Source organism: Oncorhynchus mykiss, chromosome 13 (genome assembly GCF_013265735.2).
Source record: "Oncorhynchus mykiss isolate Arlee chromosome 13, USDA_OmykA_1.1, whole genome shotgun sequence".
NCBI classification, from domain to species: domain Eukaryota; kingdom Metazoa; phylum Chordata; class Actinopteri; order Salmoniformes; family Salmonidae; genus Oncorhynchus; species Oncorhynchus mykiss.
The window spans coordinates 49,957,362-49,978,834 of NC_048577.1; the positions used below are offsets into that span (position 1 = coordinate 49,957,362).

At 45.2% G+C, this 21,473-nt stretch overlaps 1 protein-coding gene across 1 annotated transcript in view; it reads right to left on the minus strand.

Annotated features, from left to right (window-relative positions):
- Positions 1 to 13,360: 13,360 nt before the first annotated feature.
- The window catches only part of LOC110486699 (tumor necrosis factor receptor superfamily member 16), a 69,612-nt gene continuing 61,499 nt past the window's right edge, over positions 13,361 to 21,473 (minus strand). The window contains exon 6 of the mRNA XM_021558479.2: positions 13,361 to 17,188. Coding sequence (XP_021414154.2) covers positions 17,142 to 17,188 — 47 coding nt within the window. The 3' untranslated portion in view covers positions 13,361 to 17,141. The remainder of the gene's footprint in view (positions 17,189 to 21,473) is intronic.

Genomic DNA, 21,473 nt, shown 5'->3' on the forward strand with positions numbered 1-21,473 from the left:
CTAACAACATTGTGAGGTCATTAAGCATTATACTGTACATGAGCAACCATATATCACACTATATAGCAGTCCGTTGATGATCACTGGCACAGTTCACCAGTCCATGTGGTCATTTAACAGAACACGTGTTCATTTACAGTACAGTGTGTAACAGTATACATGGTAATACAGACCCAATGGAACTCTCCCAGCCTGTGCCATCAGGCCATGTCTTTATTAGTTCCCATGCTGTAATGAGATGGAGGGAGGGAGGAGAAGGGGGGGGGGGGGGGGGGGGGGGTCTGTTAGGTTAGTCTGTCCAGGCTAGGTTTAGGTTCACCCCTCCGCAGGGTCTGCTGTTTTCTTTTAGGAAAAAACATTATATTCAGAGATATTTTCATTGCTCAGATGACATTACAATGGAGAAAACATGGCCTAGGCTCTGGTCTTAGTAGTGCACTATTTAGGGAAAAGGGGGCCATTTGGGACATACAGATGTTGTAGACTGGGAAGGGTGGTGGAGAACAGGGAGCTATAGCAGGACTGTTGAGATCTGGTGACACATTGAGAAAACAGGGTGTGAAAATGGATGAGAACAGTAAGTTCTCCTGACAGATGTGTTGACAAGGCTGCAACAGGAAGGGCTGTGAACCGACCAGAAAGGATGGAGGGAGAGAGAAAAGGAGGGAAAGAGAGAAGGGGAAGATTTGAGAAAGGAGGAAATTGGAGTGGACCTTCACTCTCATGTCGTCTTCTTTCTCAGCTGTGATTAGTCATCTTATTTGTCTGACCACCCTTCAGCCCTCCCTCCAAATTAGTAACTGTCAGACTCTGTCCCTCTGTGGCGCTGATTGATGACCTCATCGGGGAGTTAACATGACACTGTGTCAAGTTTGGAGACTACCACTCACCTACTAGTCTTTCCTCCTGCCTCTTCGCCAGAGACCAGTCATCCCTTTTTCACTTCTTTCCCTATTTCCCATTCCCCTCTCTATTTCTGTTTCTCTCTCTCACCACATGTGGCGAGCAGATTTCTGGCACAGCATTAAAGTGGAAGCAGGGTAGGTCGTTGTAGTGAATGCAGGGATCAGTGCTAAGATAGGTGAGGATGTTTGACTAAGGCCCCTGCCAGAGGTCCAGCTTGAAGGGCTTGGTTCACCCTGTCCTGAGACTTCCTGCATTGGGACACTACCCACGCCCATAGGTTGTTGATGCATGGCTGGAAGCAGTGGTGGGCCTTCAGGGCCTAAACATCATCTGAATATATATTTTTTTTAAATATATTTTCCCACAAATATGTATTAAATTATTCCCCAGAGTAAGAGATATACTCTTCATTTCATAGCTTTCCTCTTGGTTGCACTGCTTCCAGCCCCAGGTTGAAATTTGGAGGGCTGGCCTTTATGTTAGATCTTTTATCCAATCATATTCAACCATCATGTGTTGCCAGGGGTCTAAAATCTGCCCCCAGGCCTTCAGAATCAACAGTGCGGGCGCTTGTAGCTTAAAGTGAATGGAAATGAAAATTTAGGGTCAACCAATCAGCTTTAGAGTTGGCTATTGTACGCCTGCTGGCTGGCTCCAGTGTTACACAGGAGCCAGCTAGCAGGCGTAGTGCGTGCACGTCTTTTGATTGGATGATCAATATTGAGAGGCAGGTCCTATATGGGCAGGTCTCAGAACTAGGAAACTGATAAACAAATTAATTTGCGTACTACTAAGCTGTTTTTTCAACCCACAATGGCGGAAGGAGAAGATATCGATTTGGTCGAGGATATAATTATAACGCCATTCCCAAGACAAACTTTTCAAGAAAAGTTAGACATTGTCAGGAGAGGTCGAAGCCTGTCACATGCGGGAAAGGGGTTCGTTCGCCACTTTCAAAGTTCCAACTACGAGCGCTATCAATGGCTCACAGGCTCCGAGAAGCACTGCAAACTGTACTGATGAGAATGCCTATTATTTGCAAGTGATCGATTTGGTGTTTGGAGCCATACTGGCTTTGCAAACCTGAGTTGTCTAACCATGGCAGCAATGGTGCTTTTGAAAACTTTTGGGGACACCCGAGTGGATCTACAGCTGAACGAACAAGCGCGCAGGGCAACGAAGCTGCACAATGAAAAGGTATTGTACTCTTCCCCTGCAATTCTCTGAATAAAAATTTAAATTTCAAGATGACGCAATGCCTGGTTATACTGCGTTTCTGTCTAAGTGTATAGTGTCTAGAGCCATGGCATCCTAATGGTGGTAATAAGAGGTGGATTAATTCGGGTGGGACTGTGTAGGACTTCACTGAAGGCCCAGGACCCAGGCCCACGGCACGCCACTGGCTGGAAGTCTGATGGATGACTCAGGGTGCTCTGTGTGGTGGGGCTCAGAGGTTTATCTACTTTACAGTCTGTTGGTGTGTCCTCAGAGCACTAACTGTAATTTACTGCAAGAGAGCAAAGGTGACCAGAGTTGGAGAGTTAAAGTTTACAGTCAGTCCTTTATTCTATCAGAGCTACTTGATATGATATGTTTGATATGATAAGTTGATACGTTTTCTTTCCATGTCTCATTACATTCTTCCATTTGATCACAGACATAAACATGATCCTACAGATATAGGATCTTAATTTGAGTCAGTTTGCTACGGCAGGAAAATAATCCTGCAGCAACAGGAAATGTGAATTATTACGTGGATTATAATGAATAGGCATTTTTCTAGGCGTTGATACATTTTTCGTTAGGGCAAATCAAGTCCAAATTTACAAACTTTAGAAGCCTTTTAAAAACTTGAATACACTACAAGTTTGCATTTCCTGCTGTGCAGGAAAATTCTCAACAAACAAAAGAGTGATCAAATTTAAGATCCTACATCTGTACTTTTATTTTAGTTTGGGAGCTGTCTTCTTCATTACCATGCATTGGCAACCGTTTATAAACGTTTAACAGAGGGTCTCATCTGGAAAATACAGCCGTTTTTCAGGGCAACTTGTTACTGTGCCAACATGTTGCGAGATCACTGTTGTTTGTATGGCATTTCCTGAACAATAAAGTCCACTGTGGTTTCAGCATGGCGTTGTACTGGGAGAGTAATGATCTATGTGATGTGAGGGTTCTATTAGCTGTCCTATGATTAAATATGTTTGTGCTACTCAGAATGATATGTAATGAGTTTTGACTCTTCATACAAATAAAGCAACAATGGAGAACTCCAACTAACCCTTTAAATACTTTATGAAAGCCAATGAATTCAAGCCCAGAAAAACACATTTAGCATTTGCATCACTTCACTTACTGTCAGACACATCACATTATTATAAAAAATGTATATGCTTTTTTCATTTTCTTTTCTTATCCATTTATGTTTTGGACAGGAGCCCACTTCCCTGGTTGGTTGCTGGCACCACATTTTTAAGTGGGTAAAGCTGCAGCTGTTTGTTTGTCTGTTTCTGGTTTAAAAAGTAAAAAAACAAAACATTTATCAGACAGCTTGACTGGTGAGATGAAGAAAATAAAGTGAGACTTATTCGTTCTTTTCATGTCATCTAAGGATTGTCGGTGGTGTAGATGGGGTGGGGGTGGGGTGGGGGCACGGTAGCCCCTCGGGGCAGTCTCCCATTCACTACTGTTCAAAGTGATGATTTCCCCTTGATATGGTATATTCAGCGATGAGCGGAGAGAGAAAAGGAGAAGAACTACTGCTGCCGATTGACAGGTGTGCTTTATTGTCTCAGTGTAATGGACTTGGCACAAACACATGCAGGCAATTATCATTAAAGTGACTCCCTAGCTCATTACAGTACTGTACGGGTAGAGCAGCCGGCCTCCTCTTCCTCACTGTCACAGGGACAGCCATGTAGGCAGCCTGAGTCAGAGTCAGGGAGACGTGGAGACGTGCCCTGGGTACCCAGCAGCCTCAGGCTTTCCCTTGGGGGACGTGTGTGGGATCCATAGCAACCCTGCTTTCTTCTGGCTCTCTGTCAGATATCCCCGTCTCACTGACTCAGTGACTCATTCATTCACAAACACAAGCGCACACGTATACATGGACACACACACCCTTTTACTTACGTATATAGATTGTATTCCAAACATGCAAAAAACTTGTCCCTTCATAAGCATCTGCATGCAGTCACATGCTATACACACAGGGGCCCACATACCCACCATATTACTAGGAGATGCTTGGTGTTCAGACGGCATAGAGCTAAATGCATCTGAGCCCTGCAGAGAAAAACAAACTCACCGTACATTGTTGGTGACAGCAATTGGTGGGTTTGAATGATGGGACAAAGTACAAAGAAAAGTCAACTGTTACAGTCTTTGAAACCAAGCCTCTCTTGTTTGGCCCACAGCCCTTGTTGCATTAGGAGTTTGGAAGGATAGGTAGGCTGCTTCCTCACTTTCTCACGTTCATGTAACTGATACCAACAATGCTAAGCAGAACTTGGCTTGGTCTAATGGTGGAATATAATTTTACCCCGTTCCGTTCACCTTGGTATTATCAGGAATGTCTGAGTGTTTTTGATCTGTACCGGATCAGACTCCAGACTATGGTGTTGTATGCCTTCCTGTCTGGAAAATCAGTTTGTATATGCCAGCATCTGTTTAGTGTGTGTGTGTGTGTGTGTGTGTGTGTGTGTGTGTGTGTGTGTGTGTGTGTGTGTGTGTGTGTGTGTGTGTGTGTGTGTGTGTGTGTGTGTGTGTGTGTGTGTGTGTGTGTGTGTGTGTGCGCGGGCGTGCATGCGCGCGTGCGTATAATAGACACTTAAATCCACTGGGACAACAGGAAGAGATAATTACAAGGAAATAAATCCTGTCTTGTCTTATCAACAAAGTAGCGATTGAAGAGAACTCCCAGAGACTCAGGTGTGTCAGAGCAGAGATGAATGCAGACAAAGTGTTGTGTCAGATCCTTTCTGCTTGTATCCCATTACTGTAAAAGCTCTGCTGACTATCAACAACCAGGTGTCTGTGTTTAGCAGCCAACCACAATGGTTTGTTAAGGCATGAGACATCAGTTCGATACTGGTATGTAAATTACAGACAAATTATCGTACTGCAGTTAAATCATCCCAATGTCTGCAGACCATGTGAAATTAGCCAGACCTAAACTCAGCCGTTGGGAAATATGATTAGTTGCTTTTCAAGGCAACTGTCACAAATAGACAGGCGGGTGGTGCTGTCATTGTGGTCAATGGTTAACACAATGGGAACGGAATCACATAATGAAGAAACAGTGACAGGGCAATTGCCTCATTTGTGTGTGTGTGTCTGTGCGTGTGTGCATACAGTGGGGGGAAAAAAGTATTTAGTCAGCCACCAATTGTGCAAGTTCTCACACTTAAAAAGACGAGAGAGGCCTGTAATTTTCATCATAGGTACACTTCAACTATGACAGACAAAATGAGGGGAAAAAAATCCAGAAAATCACATTTGTAGTATTTTTAAGGAATTTATTTGCAAATTATGGTGGAAAATAAGTATTTGGTCAATAACAAGTTTATCTCAATACTTTGTTATATACCCTTTGTTGGCACTGACAGAGGTCAAACGTTTTCTGTAAGTCTTCACAAGGTTTTCACACACTCTTGCTGGTATTTTGGCCCATTCATCCATGCAGATCTCCTCTAGAGAAGTGATGTTTTGGGCTGTTGCTGGGCAACACGGACTTTCAACTCCCTCCAAAGATTTTCTATGGTGTTAAGCTCTGGAGACTGGATTTGAGTCCCTGGCGGCGTAGTGTGTTACTGATGGTAGGCTTTGTTACTTTGGTCCCAGCTCTCTGCAGGTCATTCACTAGGTCCCCCTGTGTGGTTCTGGGATTTTTGCTCACCGTTCTTGTCATCATTTTGACCCCACGAGGTGAGATCTTGCGTGGAGCCCCAGATCGAGGGAGATTATCAGTGGTGTTGTATGTCTTCCATTTCCTAATAATTGCTCCCACAGTTGCTTACCTATTTCAGATTCAGTCTTCCCAGCCTCTACAGGTCTACAATTTTGTTTCTGGTGTCCTTTGACAGCTCTTTGGTCTTGGCCATAGTGGAGTTTGGAGTGTGACTGTTTGAGGTTGTGGACAGGTGTCTTTTATACTGATAACAAGTTCAAACAGGTGCCATTAATACAGGTAACGAGTGGAGGACAGAGGAGCCTCTTAAAGAAGAAGTTACTGTCACGACTTCTGCCGAAGTCGTTGCCTCTCCTTGTTCGGGCGGTGCTCACCACCACAACCGGAATCTCCCTTGAACGCTTTTTCCCCTCCGGAACCGAAGATCCATTTATCCCTACCCACGGGATACAACGGAGATACTGCCGGCTGCCAGGGTTTCCTCCTTAAGCTGAACTTGTATCTGGCCACGGTCTCCCCAGTACCATCTGACCGTGAGAAGAGTTACGCCCTCGTCTCATGCCTCACCGGGAAAGCCCTGGAATGGGCCAGCGCTGTGTGTAGTAAGGAGGATGCGGCGTTGGACCATTTTGAGGAGTGGACCATTCCAGTTCATTCAGCCATCCATTTCACCCGTCTCTTCTAGTTTATTTTTTGTGAAAAAGAAAGGATGGCGGTTTACGCCCGTGCATTGATTATCGAGGTCTTATTAAAATCACAGTGAAATATAGTTACTGATCAATACGGTTATTGAGTTAATGCACGGGGCACGCTTTTTCACAAAATTGGATCTCAGGAGTGCGTACAATCTGGTGCGTATTCGGAAGGGTGATGAGTGGAAGACGGCATTTAGCACCACCTCAGGTCATTATGAGTACCTTGTCATGCCATATGGGTTGATGAATGCTCCATCAATTTTCCAATCATTTGTAGATGAGATCTTCAGGGACCTGCACGGGCAGGGTGTAGTGGTGTATATAGATGATATTCTGATATACTCCGCTACACGCGCCGAGCATGTGTCCCTGGTGCGCAGGGTGCTTGGTCGCCTGTTGGAGCATGATCTATATGTCAAGGCTGAGAAATGCTTGTTCTTCCTTCCTAGGGCATCGGATTTCCACTTCAGGAGTGGAGATGGAGAGCGACCGCATTACAGCCGTGCGTAATTGGCCGACTCCAACCACGGTAAAGGAGGTGCAGCGTTTTTTAGGGTTTGCCAATTACTACCGGAGGTTTATCCGGGGTTTTGGTCAGGTGGCTGCTCCCATTACCTCACTGCTAAAGGGGGGCCCGGTGCGCTTGCAGTGGTCGGCTGAGGCGAACAGGGCTTTTGGGCACCTGAAGACTCTGTTTACTTCGGTGCCTGTGTTGGCTCATCCGGATCCCTCTTTGCCATTCATAGTGGAGGTGGACGCATCCGAAGCTGGGATAGGAGCAGTGCTCTCTCAGCGTTCGGGTACGCCACTGAAGCTTCGCCCCTGTGCTTTCTTTTCGAAGAAGCTCAGCCCGGCGGAGCGAAACTATGATGTGGGGAACCGAGAGCTGTTAGCTGACGTAGAAGCCTTGAAGGTGTGGAGGCATTGGCTTGAGGGGGCTAAACACCCTTTTCTCATCTGGACTGACCACCGCAATCTGGAGTACATCCGGCAGGCGAAGAGACTAAATCCTCGCCAGGCAAGGTGGGCCATGTTTTTCACTCTTTCTTACAGACCAGGCTCCCAGAACGTTAAGGCAGATGCATTGTCTCGGCTGTATGACACAGAGGAGCGATCCATGGATCCCACTCCCATACTCCCAGCTTCGCGTCTGGTGGCGCCTGTAGTGTGGGAGCTGGACGCGGACATTGAGCGGGTGTCACGCGCAGAGCCCTCTCCCCCTGAGTGTCCAGCTGGTCGTCTGTACGTTCCGTCTGCTGTCCGCGACCGATTGATCTATTGGGCTCACACGTCACCCTCCTCTGGTCATCCTGGGGTAGGTTGGACGATGCACTGTCTTGATGGGAGGTACTGGTGGCCCACTTTAGCTAAGGACGTGAGGATTTATGTTTCTTCCTGCTCGGTGGATTTTTCTTCCACCTTCACAGATCTTCCAACTTCACAGGGTTACACCACGATCCTGGTCGTTGTGGTTCGGTTTTCGAAGTCCTGTCGTCTCCTCCCTTTGCCCGGTTTCCCTACGGCCTTACAAACTGCAGAGGCCCTGTTTACACAAGTTTTCCGGCACTATGGGGTGCCTGAGGATACAGTGTCTGATCGGGGTCCCCAGTTCTCATCAAGGGTCTGGAAGGCGTTCATGGAGCGTCTAGGGATCTCGGTTAGTCTTACCTCAGGTTTTCACCCCGAGAGTAATGGGCAGGTGGAGAGAGTTAACCAGGATGTGGGTAGGTTTCTGCGGTCTTATTGCCAGGATCGGCCGGGGGAGTGGGCGAAATTCGTGCCCTGGGCAGAGATGGCTCAGAACTCGCTACGTCACTCCTCCACTAACCTTACTCCTTTTCAATGTGTATTAGGGTATCAGCCGGTTCTGGCTCCTTGGCATCAGAGCCAGACCGAGGCTTCTGCGGTGGACAATTGGTTTCGGCGCGCTGAAGAAACCTGGGAGGCAGCCCACGTCCACCTTCAGCGCGCCATAAGGCGCCAGAAAATTGGCGCAGACCGTTGCCGCAGTGAGGCCCCAGTGTTCGCACCAGGGGACAGGGTCTGGCTCTCGACCCGAAACCTGCCCCTCCGCCTGCTCTGCCGGAAGCTGGGTCCGCGGTTTGTGGGGCCGTTTAAAGTCCTGAGGAGAGTGAACGAGGTATGTTATAGGTTACAACTGCCCACTAATTACCGTATTAACCCCTCGTTCCATGTGTCTCTCCTCAGGCCGGTGGTGGCTGGCCCGCTCCAGGAGGCTGAAGTGCGTGATGTTCCTCCGCCTCCTCTAGACATCGAGGGGGTCCCGGCGTACTCTGTTCGAACCTTTTTGGATTCGAGACGTCGGGCGAGGGGCCTTCAGTACCTCGTGGACTGGGAGGGTTACGGGCCGGAGGAGAGATGCTGGGTTCCGGTGGAGGACGTGTTAGATCCTTCCATGTTATCAGAATTCCACCGTCTCCATCCGGATCGCCCTGCACCTCTTCCTCCGGGTCGTCCCCGAGGTCGTTGTCAGGGGGGGGGGGGGGGGGGGGGGGGGGGGGGGGTACTGTCACGACTTCTGCCGAAGTCGTTGCCTCTCCTTGTTCGGGCGGTGCTCGGCGTTCGACGTCACCGGTCTTCTAGCCATCATTGATCCATTTTTCATTTTCCATTGGTTTTGTCTTGTCTTCCCACACACCTGTTTTCAATCCCATTCATTACCTGTTGTGTATTTAACCCTTTGTTTCCCCTCATGTCTTTGTCAGAGATTGTTTATTGTCCGTGTAGTGTTTTTTGTATAGGTGTGCGACGGGTCTTCGGACGCATGTTTGTTTAGATTAATTTTTTCTTATTAGTGTTATGGAGCATGTTACTTGGACATTTATTAAAACACTCCATTTTACACTCCGTTTGACTCTCCTGTGCCTGACTTCCCTGCCACCTATACACATATCTCTGACAGTTACAGGTCTGTGAGAGCCAGAAATCTTGCTTGTTTGTAGGTGACCAAATACTTATTTTCCACCATAATATGCAAATAAATCACTTAAAAATCATACAATGTGATTTTCTGGATTTTTCTTCTAATTTTGTCTGTCATAATTGAAGTGGACCTATGATGAAAATTACAGGCCTCTCATCTTTTTAAGTGGGAGAACTTGCACAATTGGTGTGGTGGCTGACTAAATACTTTTTTGCCCCACTGTATATGGCTGCATGTGTGAGTGTGTGTGGCCTCATTTCCAGACTTTTGTATGAGTGAAAGTGTTGTGGGGTGTGGTAGGGTCGGGAGGGAGGGAGGGAGTACAATTTCTGTTGCAATGCTGTAGGTTGTGAATTACTTTTAAGTACTCAACAGTATCACTAGTACTGCGGCATTGGAAACAGATAATTGGATATAGATGAGTAAGGGTGTGTGTGAGTGGGTGGGTTGAGAGGGGAGTGGGGCAAGACACTTACAGGGTCGGGTGCTCACAGCTGGTCTCCATCCCAGGGAGGGGTATGTCTCTTTCCCTATTCTCCCTCTCCCTCTCTCATAAGGCAGAGTGTCAGACAGGGTGGTCCCTCTCCACCTGTGTGGGAGGATGGAGGAATGGAGGATGGGTGGGGCTGTTTGATTTACTCATGTGTTAATTGCTGTGGTGTTCCAGATGGTTTCCTCATGGGTGATCTAACACCAAGTTCTAACACCAGTTTCTACTAGCCCAGAGAGTAGAGGACAGGAAACCGACATGTTGGATGATGCCCTGTAGCCTGTTCCAGCCATCTCCCCACACAGGCCACTATACAGAGACTTGTAAACAAACACCTGAGAAAACCCAGTAAAACCCAGCAGCAGGAACAGAAACAGAGCGACTTGATAATGATCTCAGTACGGCAGTAGTCCTACCTACCAATCTGTGGTCTATGTTCAGAAAGGGATGAAAGACTATAGGGTGTCTCTGCAGCTGTCTTTGGGTTGACTGCGTGTGCCAACACATTCTGGGAGTGTTTTTCTGTGTATGTGAATCACTCTCCTGCCTGCCTTGTTCTAGGCCTACGCCTGTGTCGTCTTCGATCAGGCAATACGATGCCTTCGTCAATCACCTTGACCTTATTCTGAACTGCTTCCAACAGGCAAAGGCTCTGCTTAGTCTGTAGAGCCAACAATGTGTGGTAAGAGTTCTGATGTCTCACAGGCTTTTCAACATGGTCAGTGGATGAGATAAAGGAGACAGTACACCAAGTCAGTACACCAAAAGTACACCAAGTCAGAGTTTCTGTAACATTCAGGTTAGCAGGGGTGTATTTTCTATGGGCCTAATCATAGAATTCCACATAGAACTGCTATTAATTCAATCTCTGTAGACCTAGTCGTAAAAATGTGTCATTTAACTTTTAAAATGTATTACCTTTCATTGTGGCATACAAACAACCAATCACAATGCCTTCATCTGATTGTCAAGCGATCACTTCAAAGGAATCCTTTACTAGGCTACCCACGCACATTCATCCACTCACAACATTCAGTGCATTCAGACCCCTTGACTTTTTCCACATTCTGTTATGTTACAGCCTTATTCTGTAACATTAAATTGTTTAGTTTTTTACCTCATCAAGCCACACACAATACCCCATAATAACAAAGCAAAAGCACGTTTTTAGAAATGTTTGTACATTTAGAAATAAATAAATAACTGAAATATCAAATTTACATAAGTATTCAAACACTTGGCAGCAATTACAGCCTCAAGTCTTCTTGGGTATGACACTACAAGCATGGAACACCTGTATTTGGGGAGTTTTTTCCATTCTTCTCTGTAGATCCTCTCAAACTCTATCAGGTTGGATGGGGAGGATCGCTGCACAGCTATTTTCAGGTCTCTCCAAAGATGTTCGTTCGGGTTCAAGTCAGGGCTCTGGCTGGGCCACTCAAGGACATTAAGAGACTTGTCCAGAAGCCACTCCTGCGTTGTCTTGGCTGTGTGCTTAGAGTCGTTGTCCTGTTGGAAGGTGAACCTTCACCCCAGCCTGAGGTCCTGAATGCTCTGGAGCAGGTTTTTTTTCTGTACTTTGCTCCATTCATCTTTTTCCTTAGATCCTGACTAGTCTCCCAGTCACTGCCGCTGAAAAACATCCCCACAGCATGATGCTGCCACCACCATGCTTCACCGTAGGGATGGTGCCAGGTTTCCTCCAGACGTAATGCTTGGCAATCAGACATTCAGGTTTTATCACACCAGAGAATCTTGTTTCTCATGGTCTGAGAGTCTTTAGGTGTCTTTTGGCAAACTCCAAGCGGGCTGTCATGTGCTTTTTACTGAGCAGTGGCTTCCGTCTGGTCACTCTACCATAGTCCTGATTGGTGGAGTGCTGCAGAGATGGTTGTCCTTCTGGAAGGTTTTCCCATCTCCACAGAGGAACTTTGTAGCTCTGTCAGAGTAGCCATCAGGTTCTTGGTCACCTCCCTGACCAAGGCCCTTTTCCTCCGATTGCTCAGTTTGGCATTTAACCCATTTTAGAATAAGGCTGTAATGTATAAAAATGTGGGAAAGGGGAAGGGGTCTGAAGACTTTCTGAATGCACTGTACATGAATTTCCAGCCTCCAAACAGTGGTGTATGGAAAGAGACTGTAACGAGTGAGTGTTTTAATAAACGCATGAAACCATAAACACGTACCACAAACAACTCACCGACATGAAACCAGAGTCAATAACACCTGAGGAAAGAACCAAGAGGAGTGACAAATATAGGGAAGTTAATTAAGGAGGTGATGGAGTCCAGGTGAGTGTCATGAGGCGCAGGTGCGCGAGACGATGGTGACAGGTGTGTGGGATAATCAGCAGCCTGATGACCTAGAGCGAGCATACGTGACAGAGACATCTGTTACACAAAACACCAAACATTTGAATGAGGTTAGACTTATGAAGGTCAGTGTTTGCATATACTTTACACAGTAAGCATAATTAATGACATCATCCACATTGAATGTAATCGCCTCAATCCCATTTCTGAACGCTTTTCCCCTGATCTCCACATGCATCCATTTTATTCATGGTTGTTCTTTTTTTCTCTTTAACGATGTTCCTTTCTTTGCAATTTCAGCTGACTCATGCTCTTGATTAATGTTCAGGTAGGAAAAAAAATAATTTCATTATTTGATTAGCGCCTCTATTTGAATGGTCCTGGCTAATCAAATTAAACTATGTAGTGTGTCCAGCTCCCATCTGGTTTGCTGGTTTGGGATTCAACCACACATTCTGATGATTCAGCAATTCATCACACTATGTCATATCTGGTGTGTGTGTGTGTGTGTGTGTGTGTGTGTGTGTGTGTGTGTGTGTGAACCATATCTACCAGACATCTCCATGTTATTGAACCTGATGATAATATAATGGAGAAATAGGCTCCAACAGTCCAATGAACCCTCACATATGGTCCTGTTTTTAACTGTGGTTTGGCTAAGGTCACATGCTCCATACTTTGTGGTTTTAACATTTTATTTTCATTAGCTTGAGGCCTTTTTCAGAAATACTTTGGGGGTAATTCTAAAGGGGAACCTTTTGGGTATTTTCATACAGAAAGCCAAAACTGTCAATGAGACAAACCCACAGAGATTATTCCTGTAACTGTTGATAAAATATCAGTTATAGATGAGGGTCGGGAGACTTTGTACTGGGTGCTGTCCAATATTGTTGTAATCAAGGTTTTCCCGGGAGAGATAGCCGACTACCCGTGTTAAACATTGGCAATTTTAGATGTTTTAGGCGAAGAAGCATATTTCAGTGTACTGTGTCCACTATATTCCTTTCCCAAGCAACAATGAATTCACAGTAGGGAATGAGAATCCATCAGCTGACTTGCTACATTATCAACATTCAGTATTGAGGACAAATGACTTGACAAAGGTGCAATTACATTTGTTTTTATTCTATCAGATAATTAATTTGTTTGCTTTTTCAATTTTATAGTGTATTTATATATTGTAACAACTCTAAGAAATTCACATTTACACAATGCATTTTACACTAATAGGTAAGTACATGTAACATTCAGCTTTTGGGGGGGGAGGGGTCTGAAATGTCTGTGGGGATTTATTATATCTTGGATATTACCATAGAGAATCACAGTGAATCCTCCTCATACATGGCATGTCTGTCCACAGCCTCTGGACAAACTGAACATGTAAAAACATACTGGTCATGCTCATCACATATTGCCACTTTTGCACTGTAGGTAGAGTATATTATGGTCTGTAAAATAGAACCACAGCAGATGGCATGTACGTAGGTGATGCTATATGGATTTCAACAACATTAGTAGTACGTTTTAACCTATGGCCTATACTTCCTGAAACCTTCATTAACACTCAAATGATGAAACAAAACACAGATCATACAACAAGTGAGAATAAAAACGGAAGAAGAAGAACAACAGAAAGTGTTCTGAACATAACTCAAACACACCTGACTCTGTACACAGGCACTTGTATAGCACAGTCTTTGAGTGTGCCTATTACATCTAATAAGTGCTAAAACAAGAAACCGTTTACAAAAAAATACTGATTTCAAAAAAGACAATAATATTCATAACAAAAACAATAGAAGAACATTGAATGTTTTGCATATTTATGTCTGTAACGTTATTCAGCTTTACATTCTTATATTATCTTCCTCCACTCTACCAGTGTCCCCTGCTGTGGAGGAACAGTACAGATTGAGTCATACTGTAGATTCTATATTGACACCTCTATTCACCTGTGAGACAGCACAGTGTTAGATTGGGCCCGTGGGGCCACCAGCCACAGTGAAAGGTTCAGTTGTTCACTAGTCGTTGATGACAGTCCCTCCTGTCAGTCAGTGGTATTATGCCAATCTGTTGGTCCACTGGGTCCTACTGCACTTCCATTGTGGAGCAACATGAATCACACTGCTGTCAATAATATTGTGTGAAACACTGTGTGTGTGAAGCCACTGGATATGTCACAAGGAGGCCCCCAGGGGGAATATAGTGTGGGTGTGTTGGTCTGTTTTCTATTCAAAAGCCTCAAAACTCACTACTATGAGAGCGTCTTCCCTACTGTATCTTTGCTACGCCAGATTATCTCTCTCTCTCTCTCTCTCTCTCTCTCTCTCTCTGTGTCTCTCTCTCTCTCACACACACACAAAAGTATCTCTGCTAATATCTCTACTTTGCTATCTACCTACATCTAAATTTAAGCATCAAACCACACCAAAGGGACCCTGAGTAATCACATGTCCCTGGGAATCAAACCTGGACTTCAAAGCAGTACAGTTACAGTAAGCGTAGCTACATTGCTAACATCTAATACCTACTGCGTGTTCAGTATGCTGCGTATGCTTCAGATCACTATTGTGATACAGTAAAATGTCACTGCTCTCTCAGACACATGAGAGGTGAGTAATGGTAATGTCACATTGTTGCCACTTTAAAAGCGTTCTGTATGTCTCTGTGCAGTACATAACAGAGGGATTCAGATGAGAGCCAGCTGACTGAGTGAAGCTAAATGAACCTGAAATCCTGAGGTAATTATACCTGCCTGTCAGGAATGTCGCCCTAATGGCCCCTGTGTTTACACCCATGCCCCTACCATACTATACCGCAGCAGACACATTAGCGCCACCGCACACTCTTTAGCACACACACATATCTGCACGTGAGTGTGTGTGTGCAAGTGCTTGTGTTTATTTCAGTGAGACGGAAGTCTCTGATGAGTGTCCCATGTCTCCACTCATTAGCAAGTACAATATAATGGATAATTAAGGGGAGTCTTGAGTATAGCCTACTATACAGTGTTTGTATATAAACTGTATACTATTTCTAGACAACTCTCGTCAGGCTACCATGGAACAGCCTCGAATACTGATACTGCAGAGCCTCTTTCTGATGATGTTACAGTTCCATTTTTGGCAGTTGGACATCACATTATGCGTCAGGTCAATGAGTCAGGAATGTTAAATAGTCCAAAAATGCTCCTCACATTGCATATCACAGCTCCTGGGGTAATGGAGCTGCACTGCTGAGGAGGCCTTGTAACTCAAACCACTAAGAGAGGCGGATGCGCCACAAACAGACATGAGAGAAACATCTAGAATCTGTTAAATTCAAAGCATGAATCATTCCAACAGAATCCTGGAGTCCATGTTGGATGGAGAAAAGGAGTCAAGTGTGTCAGAAAACAGAGGAGGGATGGTGTATCATGTTGTGGTGACAGAATGATGGAATGATCCACAGCCAATGAGAATAGGAGAGCAGTAATCAGAGAAACAGTATAACAACAACACAAATGTGTCCGTCCCTGTACACCTTAGGAATGTCTGTGTCTGTGGTAAAGAAAAAGGATAGGATATTTTGGAATGGGCGACTAATGCTGCATTTAGACGAGGGACGCAGAAACCATCATACAAGAAGAAAGCAAGCCAGCACGACGGTATGGTTGCTGTGGTGATTTTGGTAAACAAACAGTGCAAATCAACATCCGGTAGAAAAGAACGCTACGACAGACAACAAAAGTTTTTATATTTTAACTCTGGTGGCATGTCCCGTCTACTGTGACCTCAACGGCATTTACCGTCGTGCTCTCATTGAAAACAATGACATCCGGACGCCGTCTACCTCGTACAATCTAAACGCAGCGTAACTGTACCCCCACTGAGTTGTGTTGAATAGATAACAGTTGGATACTATCAGACAGGTTCACATGGAGGATTACAACAAGCTGCTACTGCTGAGGTCTGAGAAGACAGTCTGGAGGTGTGACGGAGTCACTGAGAGACTACTGCAAGACTTGCCCCGAGAACACACTAGGATAGGATAGGTACAGATGGAGGGATGGAAAGAGGGACAGATAGTTACACGCTGAGAGAGAGAGAGTACAGACAAGGGGAGAGAGGGGAAAGAGAGTTTATCTACCTCTGAGGCACAAACATTTGATAATGTGAGTGAGTAGGGGGGAATTGGGGGGTGGATGAATAATAATTTTAGCAAATGGTCAAAGGAAGTTGGCAGTGAACTTATTGGGACACAGGATGAAACTCCTTCATGGGATAACATACTAACACACTTTTCATAATGATTGGTCAACACCAGCTGACAGAAAAGACCAGGATATCTAACGCAGTGATGCTTCTTGGATTATGGGTGGTAGTGATATTGCAACTTTAGTGACTTGAGGCAGACAATTGGTGTTAGGGTTGGTGTTAGGGTTGGTGTTAGGGTTTGGGTTTGGGTTGGTGTTAGGGTTGGTGTTTGGCGTTGGTATTTGGCGTTGGTGTTAGGGTTGGTGTTTGGCGTTGGTGTTAGGGTTGGTGTTTGGCGTTGGTGTTAGGGTTGGTGTTTGGCGTTGGTGTTAGGGTTGGTACTGGCGGAGAGGTTTAGTGTTCAAAGACACACTGGCAGAGTTGGGTTCTGTGTAGAGATACTGAGTCAGCCTCTGATGCTCCAGTCTGTCCAATAAGGGTCCATACTGGGACAAGAGGCCAGTCAGAAACCAGTGGCCACACTCGGTGAAAAGGGACGATAATGTCGTCAACTTCCTTGTTGTATCCAAGAAGCCCACTCAGTCTGTACTCTTATACTGTATGTCCATTCCCACATCAAGGTTTCCATGGCAACCCCACTTCCCCCTCTCCTCCTTTTCCTCCTTCCTGTCAGCGGCTTCTCCTCTTCCTCAGACCTGGGGGGGAGGTGAGTCAGGTCCCCCATCCACCCTCACCACTGAGAGAGAGAGAGAGAAACATGTTAAAAACATATATGATCAGTGGTGAAACATGCAGATGTTCTCTGGTCGTATGAAGTAACACAGTATCAGTGGTCAACGGTCTATGACGCTGTGTCCACTCTGACACACTTTGCCCTGTAGGGGGCCTTGTGAGGTCACAAACTCATCAACCCCTCCAACTGTTTCACTGAACTCATTACTACAGGGAGTGAGGGAGAGGGACAAATGTCCCCTTTTCCCATAAGCCCTCAACCTGTTGTCAATTGAGGGGTGCCATGGAAACGCTTCCGGAATACAGAGGCGTTTTTTAGAGGAGCTCTGAGCTCACTGGTTGTTTTCTTGTCTTGATCAATGCACCCCTGTGCCAGCCAGAAGAGAGCCAGAATTCTAAAGGTTCACAAGAAGGGCTTTTTTGTATCAACCACGCTATGACATCATCAGGCCTGTTTAAGTGTATGTGGTGCACACAGAGGCGGAGCTTCTGCTACAGTTGATCTTCTCTCATTCTACACACATTCCATTTTTTTTCTGAAATCCTCTCTTTTTCCTCTGGCTCTCCTTTAGCTCTCGTTATTCATGTTGATTCTCTCCAGAGCACGTCATGCAGTCTGTGACTTGTTCTCCTTCCTGTTCAGACAGCCATCCTGCAGGCATGACAGACACTGCAGACAGACACTGAGCAGTCTTGCTGAATCATTCTGTCTTTTCATGATAGCAGCAAAATACTTGTGTTCCTCTTCAGGATCTCCACTTTGAATGGTTCATGCAGCCCTCCGTAGACTGCAAATGTTAACCTACTGAGTCAGTTGGAGGCTTCCTTGATAAATATTGTTGACACAGAAAATGTAATGGTTGCTTTAAATGGGAACCACTGTTTCACCCATTCCATTTCTAAGCTATTGACCAGTCTTTATCAGATTAAATTCTACTGGGCATGTTCAGAATAGTCGATCTAACAGTCGATCTTCCATTAGCATGTTCAGCCGATGCTGATTTGATTTCAGGCCACTCTGAAGCTTTAAAGATAGCTGATTAAGACTGAGATTGAGATCGGTAGTGAATAGGCAATCAACTGCTCTCCTCTTAATGGCAATAATGGAATACAGGAGACATGCTGATTACATTCTGATGCCCCAGGGTCGTTTGACCAGCCCTAACCAGACCCCACATACACTACCTGTCAATCAGCCGACAATTACATGTACGTCATTGCCTCTGGCACCTTGAGGCGTTTCACATTCCTCCTCACATTCGATGACCCTCTCTGTGATGGGATTTTGCTTAAACAGGGACTGTGATTTGTGGTTGTCTTACCTACCTTAATTGAATGCACTGACTGTAAGTCTGTCTGGATAAGAGCATCGGCTAAATTACCAAAGTGTACATGCAAAATGTAAATATGACCTGGCCCTAGCTTCTCTGTCTGATTGTCACACTGTACCCCTCCCACCACTGACATTCCTCTTTCTTTTAGAACTGAGTCAATACAGACTCAAGTTATTCTATTTTACTCAATACAGAGGTCCTCACTGCAATATGTTACATTTATTCATGATTAATACTAATAATGGATTAGCATTTATATAGCTCTTCATTTAGTCTCAAAATGCTTTGGACAACGCAATACGTCAGTATTTGTCCTGCTCTAAAGCTCTTGCTGTCTACCTCATCCACATCCCAGGGCTGCCTCCTCAACAGAAAGGGCTTTACTCCCTACTACACCAGATTTCTACTGCACGAACTACTCTCCTACCCCACTAGCTACTCTCCTACTCTACTAGCTACTCTTCTACTACACTAGCTACTCTTCTTCCCCACTAGCTACTCTCCTACCCCACCAACTACTATCCTACCCATCTAGCTACTCTTCTATCCTACTAGCTACTCTCCTACCCCACTAGTTACTCTCCTACTACACTAGCTACTCTCCTACCCTACTAGCTACTCTACCAATGCACTAGCTACTCTCCTAACCATCTAGCTACTATTCTACCCTACTAGCTACTCTCCCACCCCACCAGCTACTCTCCTACTCTACTAGATACTCTCCTACCCCACTAGCTACACTCCTACCCCACTAGCTACTCTCTTATCCCACTTGCTAGCTACTCTCCTACCCCACTAGCTAGCTACTCTCCTACCCTACTAGCTAGCTACTCTCATACCCCACTAGCTACTCTCCCAATGCACTAGCTACTCTCCTAACCATATAGCTACTCTTCTACCCTACTAGCTACTCTTCTACCCTACTAGCTACTCTCCTACCCCACTAGCTACTCTCCTACCCTACCAGATACTCATCTACCCCACTAGCTACTCTCCTACCCCACTAGCTACTCTCCTACCCATATAGCTACAATTTTACCTTACTAGCTACTCTCATACTGCACTAGCTACTCTCCTACCCCTAATAGCTACTTTCCTACTACACTAGCTACTCTACTACTACACTAGAGTTGTACTACACTAGCTTTAGCCCACTGCCCCTCTAACCTGGGATGAGCAGACTTTGATTGACAGTTTCCGTGACTACCGTTCAGGTAGAGAATGTGATCAGACTAAGGACAGAGGCACGATGATGAGAGAGATGAGTGAGAGGTTTGAGTCTCATTTAAATTTTAAACATCCCTCTGCCCCTTGAGGAAGGAATACTCCAGTGTAAAGGGGAAGGGGCCTCAGAGGTAAAAGACAGATTGCTATTTAAAAGATCACCAGATTGCACTGGAGAGTAGAGAAGACTTATTATAGATGTCTGTAAGTCTTTTGGGAGTTCTTACCCCAAGGCAGGGACGCGGGGAGTCCTTTTGAGCTTGTCAATCAAAGCACAGGGTATCTTTTATAGATTTTCATATTTCACTTGAAATCTTAATTGACTTGTTTTGACTGGGTATGACACCGTCTACAAAGACTGCTGTGGGCTTTCAGTCATACTGTATGTGTAAAATATGGTTCATTTGAAAAGGGAAATCCATATGATTTTATGGATTTATTGTACATATTCTCACCCCCTTGGGTGTTTTATATTTTAACAAGTCCCCATTTACTAGTGGAGTAGCGCCCAGCCCACAGCATGCTGTGTGCAGTACTGTATTTTAATGGCTTCTGCGCCAGAAGACAGTGCTGACGCTAATTAGCAGACATTAAACACTGTTGCTGGATCAGATTTAAACAGGCAGAGGGATCGGGCCTGGCCTCCATCACACAACACCTGCTAATGAGCCAATCACACAAAGAGACAAGGGTTAAAGGGGCGGGCATCTACTCAATGACCCAATCACATGCTAATCCCCAGGAAAAGATGCCCCCTTTTCTCCATTATACTGAGGCTTTGCATTTCTGAGTGGGGGGAAATGAATAGAATTCCCACAACACAAAACAAAACAATAGCAGCATTTCCCAGGCTTCCCAGACATCACATGGGTATGGGTATGCATTTAGGTTGTGGGTAAGATCCAAAACAGCAGAGGTCCAGGGTCAGATCAGGTGATGGTGCATAAGTTAACTCACGATTCACGAACATAACTTTATAATTGTCTTCTGAACTACCTCATTACTACTTCATAACTTCTTCAGTTATGCATTCATGATTGCATAGAGAGAGATGCTGAGTCACTGGATGTGTGGGGCCCCTTAGGCTCTGGCTCAGCACTTAGGAGGTTGGAAAAACAAACTCTTCACTATGTAGTTGGTCTCCTCTCTTCCTTTTGACGACAAAGCTCTCTATATCACTCCTCTGAGTGGATAGAAACTGTGCCACGCCACTGAGACTCCAGAGAGAGAGAGAGAGATAAAGAAAAGGGGAGATAGAAAGGGAGGGAGAAGGAGTAGATATGTAGAGAGACACAGAAAGAGAGAGATAAGTTGAAAGAGCTAAAGAGATGGAGAGAGGAGTAAGTAGAGCATGGTTCTCCTCAGTATAAGAGGACTGACTGTGTCTCTGCCATGGATTTTTAAATGAAAGGAAGATAGGTTGCTCCAGGCTCTATAGAGAGACCACTTCACATTCCTGAAGCTCTTGCTTTTGTTTTCACTTGTTCCGTTTAAAAAGTTGCTCTTCTCCTTCACGACCATTCATCATGTATTTCCCACAAGGCAGTGGTGCTGTCTCCCACCGAATACTGGACCACCCTGTCCACTCTCTCTCTCTCTCTCTCTCTCTCTCTCTCTCTCTCTCTCTCTGTCTCTGTCTCTGTCTCTGTCTCTCTGTCTCTCTCTCTCACCCAAATATCGAAGGCTGGGTCACATGTAGCATAGGTAAAGGGGTATACTGTACATTGGTAA